This window comes from Adiantum capillus-veneris, chromosome 29 (genome assembly GCF_014529385.1).
Source record: "Adiantum capillus-veneris isolate H3 chromosome 29, ASM1452938v2, whole genome shotgun sequence".
NCBI lineage: Eukaryota > Viridiplantae > Streptophyta > Polypodiopsida > Polypodiales > Pteridaceae > Adiantum > Adiantum capillus-veneris.
Window position 1 is genome coordinate 114,852,678 of NC_140959.1, and position 8,765 is coordinate 114,861,442.

At 44.5% G+C, this 8,765-nt stretch overlaps 1 protein-coding gene across 1 annotated transcript; it reads left to right on the forward strand.

The window, feature by feature from the left end:
* The first annotated feature begins 575 nt into the window (after window positions 1-575).
* LOC147419800 (linamarin synthase 1-like) lies at window positions 576-2,534 on the forward strand. The gene is made up of 2 exons (XM_086505340.1): window positions 576-1,371; window positions 1,447-2,534. Exons 1-2 carry the CDS (start codon window positions 873-875, stop codon window positions 2,358-2,360), a joined length of 1,413 nt encoding a protein of 470 aa, XP_086361466.1. The 5' UTR covers window positions 576-872; the 3' UTR covers window positions 2,361-2,534.
* The last annotated feature ends 6,231 nt before the right edge of the window (window positions 2,535-8,765 follow it).

Consider the following 8,765-nt stretch of genomic DNA (forward strand, 5'->3'; position numbering starts at 1 on the left):
TAAAATTTATTAAAATTATGCAAAGTGAAGCTTCACTTTAGCATTCTAAAACAATAGAATTAAAAAAAACATGTGTGTGTAAAATTTACTAAAATTTATGCAAGGTGAAGCTTCACTTTAGCATTCTAAAACAATAGAATTAAAGAAAAGTAAAGACATGTCAAGGATGTGAAATGTCAAGATGTGAAATGAAAGGAGTTTCCCTAACCCAACACAACACTAAGGGGTTTTTTAGAAAGCCAAAAAGGATAGTGAGTGCAAGGTCTTAAGGTGTGGTCACACGAGCTTAGTTATCTGTAATGGATAACTAAGGGCAACCATGCACCTGCAAGTACAGAGAAAGCGGCAACAAATTGCCTCGTGGTCACGTGACGTGAAGAAATCTGTGCTAACCGCCACCTGTAGGTAAAGCAGTAGGATGCCACTCACACCGATAGGTGCCGAGTATATATATATATATATATATATATATATAGAGAGAGAGAGAGAGAGAGAGAGAGAGAGAGAGAGAGAAAGAGAGAGAAAACACCTTGGCACTGGCTGCCTCCACGTCGTTAAAAAACGTTAAATTAATATCTTTAACCTGCAAAAGCTGCGCACCAAGCAGGTGAATCAAAATACTCTTTTGCATAGTTGTGCAACTATGCAGATTTCGGCATAGTTGCAAAAGCATGGGCTTAGTTTTACTATGCACCCTACTAAGCTTCCTGTGACCATGAAAGAGGCATAGTTATCTGTCAGAATTACAGATAACTATGCCTGGCATGACCATAGCCTTACGGCAGGCCCAAAAAAACAACAACTCTTGCATTGCAGAGCAGCAGAGCTAATAAGGCTGCTGCCCACCCAAGAGAGACTCGTGAGCTTAAACAATGTCTGTTGGGAAGCAGCAGCAGCAGCTTACAGCTTCTACAGGCGTGGAGCATCACGTCGTGGTGTTCCCATGGCCGGAGCAAGGCCACATCAACCCGGCCATGAGCCTGGCCCTCCACCTCGCTGCCTCAGGAATCCTGGTCACCTTCGTCCACACCCAACGCACCTATGCCTCTCTTCTGCATTCACTCGATCAGCAGCACAGCCCCATCCCCAACCTGCGCGTCGAAGTAGTGCCCGACGTCGACCCCCTCTGGTCCCATCCCGCCGCCACCGAGCGCGCCCTGGACCTCCTCCTCTCCTCCCTCATGTCCTGCCACCCCGCCCCCTCTTGCCTCCTTGTCGACACCTTCTTCGGCCCCTGGTCCCACGCCCTCGCTGCTCGCCACGGCCTCGCCTGTGTCGAGATCTGGATTGCCGCTGTCTGCGCTTTCACCATCGGCATCTACATCCCAGAGCTCATTGCAAGAGGGTTTCTGCCCATCACTGATGATCCAGGTACTATGCCTGCATAGTCATGCTTGATATACATGGAATCGACCTTTAATTTGGGCATCTTGTCGTGAGCTGCAGGTTCTATGCAGAAAGTCATAGATTTCATTCCGGGACTGCCTCCTCTGCGGATGTCAGACGTACCCGCTGTTCTGGCCACATCTGACCTCGACAGCCCAATGTTTAAGTTCTTTGCTTCTGTAGTCGAGCGTTCTAAAGATGCAGACCGCGTGCTTGTGCACACAGTACCTGAGATCGAGTCTGCGGCAATCAACGCATTGCGAGAGAAGCACGGAATTCGCATGGATGCATATGGGCCGCTTGTAACTACGACAAGGCATGGCTTGTTTGAGGAAGACCCAGAATCTATTAGCTGGCTAGACAAGCAGGAAAAGGGTTCTGTGCTATACATAGCCTTTGGAAGTGTTTCAATTGTGAAAAGAGAGGACCTTGAAGAGCTTGCTTATGGGCTAGCAGCAAGTGGGCAGCCCTTCTTATGGGTGATGAGGCCCAGTAAGGATGGAAAGCAAGCAGACATCAAGCTGCAAGAAGCTCTTGCTGTGTTGAAGGAGAAAGGCAAAGGGTATGTAACTTCCTGGGCTCCCCAGCTTCAAGTGCTTGGGCACGCGGCGGTGGGCGCGTTCCTGTCGCACTGTGGATGGAACTCTATCAATGAAAGCTTCCATGTAGGGGTGCCTATACTAGGTTTCCCACAAGGAGGGGATCAGCCAATTAACTTCAGACTTATAGTGCATGATAGGAAGGCAGCATTGCCTCTTCTGCCTGAGGGGGAGAAGAGTCTTCAAAGAGAGCACGTAGAGAAGGCAGTGAAAGAAATGTTTAATGGCGACGGAGGAAAGCGAGCAAAGGAAGGTGCTTTGGAGTGGTCCAAACTCTCACACAAGGCACTTTACGGAAGCTCAAAGAGCAATCTTGACAAATTTGTCGATGACATCAAACAACGGCGACTGAAAATCTCACTAGAATGCCCATGATTCATGAAGTGAGTTTCTACGTTTGTCTCCAATGCTATATGGTTTGTGTGTGTGTGTGTGTGTGTGTGAGAGAGAGAGAGAGAGAGAGAGAGAGATAGAGAGAGATGGTTTGTGTGTGTGTGTGTGTGTGTGTGAGAGAGAGAGAGAGAGAGAGAGAGAGAGAGAGAGCGCCACTCTGCATTCTTCCTGCTAAATCAAGTATATATTAATGTGGACATGTACATGTACTCAATTGTATTTCAATTTGTGTGCGGAAGTTTGTTATCATTCGGACAAAATGCATCAACTACCTAAAGAACACTATTGCACATAATTACGTCTTTTAAAAGTTGACATTGAAGGTGTTTTATAAAACAATCACAAATAAGTTATCACAGTTGATCCGTGCTATAACACCTTCTCGGAGTCTCCCTACTCACTCATGTAGGGAGGCAGTGTTCACCAAAAACGTTTCTAGCGACCAATGGAAAAAAGGAGAGCATCGGAAATCTCTCTACTTTTAGTGAAATTTTTAGGGGTTTTATCGGTTTTTACACCAAACCCCTCCAAATTTAACATGTTTCCATTAAGGTCACCTTCCAAACTAGTCAAGAATTTATAATTTTTGTCCTTTAAAAATACACTATAGGCCGGTTTTTGTGAACAATAGGGAGGGATGGGAGTTGGCGCCGGCCTTTGGGGTGCCGCAAGTGGAGGTGCTTGGATGCCGGCCCTCCTCCCACTCAAAGGAGTAGTGCTTGACCTCCACTTTTTGCAAAAGGGAGAGCTCCAACCCTTTCCTCTGTCCTAGAACAGGAAATGAGGTGGTCCTTAAGAGTGTGGGAACACCATGCTGCTACAAGTGGCGTTTTGTTGGGATGGATCTTGTTCAGGACCTCTAGTCGTGTGGCTCAAGCTCCAGATTGCAAGGTGTTTGCATGTGGCAAATGGGGCCCTTTGAGTGACACCTTCCAGGGACGTTGGGAAACCTGGATGTTGGTGGTGGCTACAAGTTCCTGGTTTTCTGAAGTGATGGTCAATTTTCTCCCTGGACTCTTCATTTGGGGCTATGCTCATTTGTGCCTAAGGTGCTTGCTTCTCCCCTTCCCTTTTGTTAAATCTGCTAATTGAGGACACTCTGAGAAGTGGCAGGTCTTGCTTGCTGGGTGACGGCATCCTTGACAAACATAGATAGCCTGTACTTCCTTCCTTTTGTATTGTTAAGGCTCCTTGTAAAAGCCTAGTAATTCTTGTTTTAGGTGGTCTTATGGCATTATGTATGCATGTGAGTTGTAAATCCGCGTTTTTGGACTACATAACTAGTCCTTAGTAAAGGGCTGGATTTTGGGTGCATCTTTGGACCATTGGATAAAGCTTATAGATTAATGCCACGTGGCAAGCTAATTTTCAATGTCTTGTAATGCTTTAAGTGTTTTTTGAGTCATTATTTTTTGTGCTTTTGAAATCTATTATAATCTTAAGAATTAATTGTTACATTTATTTCCAAAATACCTAATATTTTATTGTGAAAGAAAATGCTTTAAAATGCAAGTGTCACTTTCTTGTTTTCTCTCTCACAAAGCAGCGTATTATTATTTAATTCTTTCCAATAGCCTTTATGTAGGCCATAGTGAACTTTCACCTTGGTTAATTTGAAAAGCTCACATAGGGTGAGCTAACGATTTTGGGTTGATTAGTTTACGCCAATCAAGGAGATGCCTTGAAAGGGAATTTTGTTTTGGACAAGGTAGTTGGGGGGCGGGGGGAGGGGGGGGGGGGGGAAGAAAAATATATGTGTTTAATGACATATCCTTGTTAGGTCGGAACTTGGGAGCCTCTGAGACTGCCAGTGAGGAGCTGGAAAGCATGCAACAGAGGGCGCACACAACAGAGAAACATATTTCGCAGGCATGTGCGCAAGTGCGGATGCAGTGCAGAGCAAATGGTGGATTCCGTGGAGGATAGAGACGTAGCTGCCATGCAACCCAACATAGACTTTGCAAAAAGCATTAACTATCCCCAACCTCAATCCCAAGGCCTCAAACACCTTCAAAGGTGGATAGAGATAGCGGGGAATGAGGGTAGGGAAGAGGAAGAATAAGCATTTCCTAGGAGAAAGAAGTAGTTCCTCACTTATCAATCACTCTTCTTGCTATCATACACAATAGCATAGTAATTAAGATAGAGAAGACGACAAGCTTAAGCATTGAAGCATGGCTCTTGGTTGGATTTGCATTCCATAGCCAAGACACAAATTCAGCTCGTCTCGCATTTTCCAACAGCGTAGCAGACCACACTAGAAAACAGGGCTTTCTCTTGTGCATCTTGTCCTCCCTCACAATACCCTGCTCACACTGTTTTGCACATCATAACATTCCCTCAAGGGAATATGGGAAAAGCATCCGTACCACCGTCGTTTGCAAGCTGCGCACTGGCTGTTGTCCTTACGAACGTCATTCAGGGACTTTCCACCTCCTTCCCTAATGTGCTTGGTCACCGCATCTTCCCACCTCTTTAATCAACGCGACACAAACCTAGATGCCGATCCGTAGAAGAAAAATATGTTTTTTTTGTTACCATATACATGTGGTAGTGATGTGTCTGAACACACTAGGACCACCGGGCTATTTTTTCCCTCTTTAGGAGGTTTTTTCCCCCGTGCATTGTATATACGCCCATCACTCTAGGGCTATCTATCTTTCCATTGCACACTAAGTAATACACTCTCTATTGTGTGCCTTGAGCTTCCTTCGTCTTCTCCAAGCTGTGTGCATTTCTCCGCAACCCTAATTCCAACAATTGGTATCAGAGCAGGTTGCCTCCTCCCGAGCTTAGTCGCCAGCTACTCCAACACACGCCTGCTCACTTTCTCCGATTACAGTAAGGTTTGACGAGCGTTCGCAGGTCGACAAATATTTCGGGTTAGCTCGTAGAGCTTCGTCTGCTCAGATTTTTGATTTGGGCTCATTTCGGCCTTCGCTTCCACTACAGGCAGTACTGCACAGGCTATTTTGTCATTTTGTGCAGAATTTTTGTTAGTGCCATTTTTTGCATAACAGGTGCCTTATAGTCTTCTAAGGTTTGTGCTATATAGCACGTGTTGTTCCCGCTCCATTTCTCCTATTTTCGGGCAGTTTTCACATCAGGTGCAGCATTTACCATGGCTGACAACAACAACACAGATGTGTTCAAGATGTTTGTTGTTGAGGACAGGTTGGATGTGACAATTAGCCTATGTGGGCTTATATGATGCAACATGTTCTTGTGTCAAAGGACGTCTGGAACATTGTGCAGGGCATTGATGTACGTCCTGGTTCTGAGGATGTAGGCGATGTTGAGGATGTTGCAGGTCTTTCTGCAAGAATTGCTGCTGTTAGAGTTGTTTTGCCTATGGCAGAACAAGCTCGTTGGGATGTTAAGGATGTGCAGGTTCATGCATTGATTGCATTTTCTGTGAAGCGCACCATTGTTCCTCACATCCGTTCAGCAAAATCTGCAAAACAGGCTTGGGAGATTCTAGCAGGTCTTTATGCAAGCCGCAATGAGGCTAAAATTGATTTGCTGCGTAAAGAGCTGGAGTCGAAGATTATGCATGAGGAAGATGATATGGGCACTTTCCTTGCTAGTGTCAAGGATATCAATGAGCAGCTTATTTTTGCAGGTGAAGTCATTTCAGATAGGTCCCTTGTGCAGACTGTTCTTGATGCCTTACCAGATCCCTACCAGACTTTTGCTAATACTTGGAGACTTATGACCCAAGGAAATCCTGAAGTTGTCAAGTTTGATGCATTATGCACGTTGCTGTTGCAAGAGTCACTTTCCGAAAAAAACAAGACTAGGCAGCGTGCAGTTGAACAGGCTTTTATTGCTTCTCAAAGAAAGGGTGGTAACAGTAATGCAGCCACTTATTATGGTTCTACTGCGAGTCGCAAAACTTATGTTCCTAATGTTTCTGCTGGTAGCACTTCGTCTGGCAATTCTGGTGATAAGGGCAAAAAGAAGATGTGTTACCATTATTGTAAATCTAATGATCACTTGATCAAGTCGTGTCCTAAGTTGAAGGCCAAAGAGGCTAATAAGAAAGAGGGTGGTTCCACTGCAAATGCTGGTTCCACTACAAATGCAGCCATTGTTGATTCTTCTGTGAAAGGAGACTGTGTTGCTGATGTTGATGCAGAATGGGCTTTTAGCGCAGAGTGCACTTACAATCCTGCTGTCCATGATGCATGCTTGTCAGTTGCTGCAGATTCACATGTGTGGTATTTCGATAGTGGTGCTACAAAGCACATAACCTCACATCGTGAATTGTTTACCTCTCTCGAGTCTGTCCCTCATGGGAATTCAGTCACTTGTGCCAACAATGCCTCTTATCCAGTTCAGGGACTTGGAAAGATTGTGCTTACTGCTGCAAATGGCAGTTCCTTCACACTTGTTGATGCACTTTATGTACCTGGGATCAAGAAGAATCTCGTATGTATCCGCACTTACTAGACTTGGACTTGTAGTCAAAATTGTGGATGACAGATGTACAGTTCATGGTCTCAGTTTTTGTGATGAAATTGTTGCATCTGGCCTTTTGTGCCGTGGGTTGTATAAGCTCACTTTGTATGACAAGTGTGGACAAAATTTTGCAAATGCTGTTGCAGATTCAAGGGCTATTTCAGATGCAAAACTTTGGCATGCACATTTTGGTCATCTGAATTTTGCCAGTTTGCTGCATTTGCGGAAATCTGATATGGTTGCTTCTTTGCCGCCTCTTGAAGCACCTGTCAAGCATGTTTGTGAAGGCTGTATTTTGGGTAAGATGCAGCGTTCTAAATTTCTAAAGGATGGTTCAGTTCGGGCCACATGCAGGTTGCAGCTTGTGCATAGTGATGTTTGTGGGCCCCTGCAAACTCCGTCCTTGGGCAATTACCTGTACTTCGTGACTTTCATTGATGATTACTCCAGGCATGCATGGGTATTTCCGCTTAAAGCGAAGTCCGAAGTTTTTATGTGCTTCAAACAATTTTTGGCTATGGCTGAAAATGTCTCGAAATGTACTATGGGCACCCTCCCTTCCGATCGAGGGGGGGAGTATATGTCTCATGAATTTAATGCATTTCTGGCTAGTCGTGGGATAAAACACCAATGTACAGTGCCTTATACACCTCAGCAAAATGGTGTTGCTGAGAGGAAAAACAGGTCACTGACATAAATGGCACGATGTATGGTCAAAAGTCAAGCTTTGCCGCATTCTTTTTGGCTTGAGGCCATCATGTGTGCCACTTATGTAGTTAACAGGTCTCCTACGAAAGCTTTGAAGTCTATTACTCCATATGAAGCATGGCATGATAGAAAGCCTTCTATTGAGCATATGCGTGTTTTTGGCTGTTTGGCATATGCTTTGGTGCCACAAACACAACGCAAAAAATTGGATGATAAGGATGTCAAATGTATTTTTGTTGGTTATAGTGCTTAAAGCAAAGGTTACAGGTTGTATCATCCGCAAACAAAACGTATTCTGGTTTCTCGGGATGTAGTGTTTGTGGAAGATTCTGTTCAGCCCTTGCTGTCATGTACTAGAGACAGTAATGTAAGCTCACAGGACATTTATGACACTTTGTTGCCTCTTTTCAGTGGTGGAAATACAAATGTAAGTTCCAATGAGGCAAATGTACAGCCTATGGGGGTTTCTGAAAATGTTATAGATCAGCCTATTACTGATGCAGATGCACATGATGTACTTGATGAGGAAAGGGCTGAAAATGAGCAGGCTAGAGGTATGCCAAAATGACTGGTGCACACTTTGCGTGACAGTAAATTGGATGCACTTTTGTCTAGTCGTACTCGTTCAGGCTCTCGCCATGCATCTTATGCATAAGATTGTTATGCTTTGGCTGTGTCTAGTTTACATGATGTTTAGGAGCCTCTATCTTTTGATGAAGCACAAAATTCAGAAAATTGGATGGCTGCCTTGCAATCAGAATATGATGCACTTATAGAAAATGACACATGGACTTTATGTGATTTGCCTCCTGGCAAAAAGGCCATTGGTACGAAGTGGGTTTACAAGTTGAAACGCAAGCCGGATGGTGAGATTGATCGCCATAAGGCTCGACTTGTTGCAACGGGTTATGCACAACAAAAAGGCATTGATTATGAAGAGACTTTTGCTCCCACTTGTCGTATGACTACTGTGCGTTTTCTATGTGCACTGGCAGCTCATTTGGTTGGGATGTACATCAATCAGACATTGTTACTGCTTTCTTAAATGGTGACATATTTGAGGAAGTTTATGTAAGGCAGCCTCGCGGTTTTGTCATAAAAGGACAAGAGGACAAAGTGTGCAGATGTAAGAAGGCTTTGTATGGGTTGAAGCAATCTCCTCGTGCTTGGTATGAGAGAGCTGACACTCATTTGGTTAACCGAGGCTTTCGTAACAGT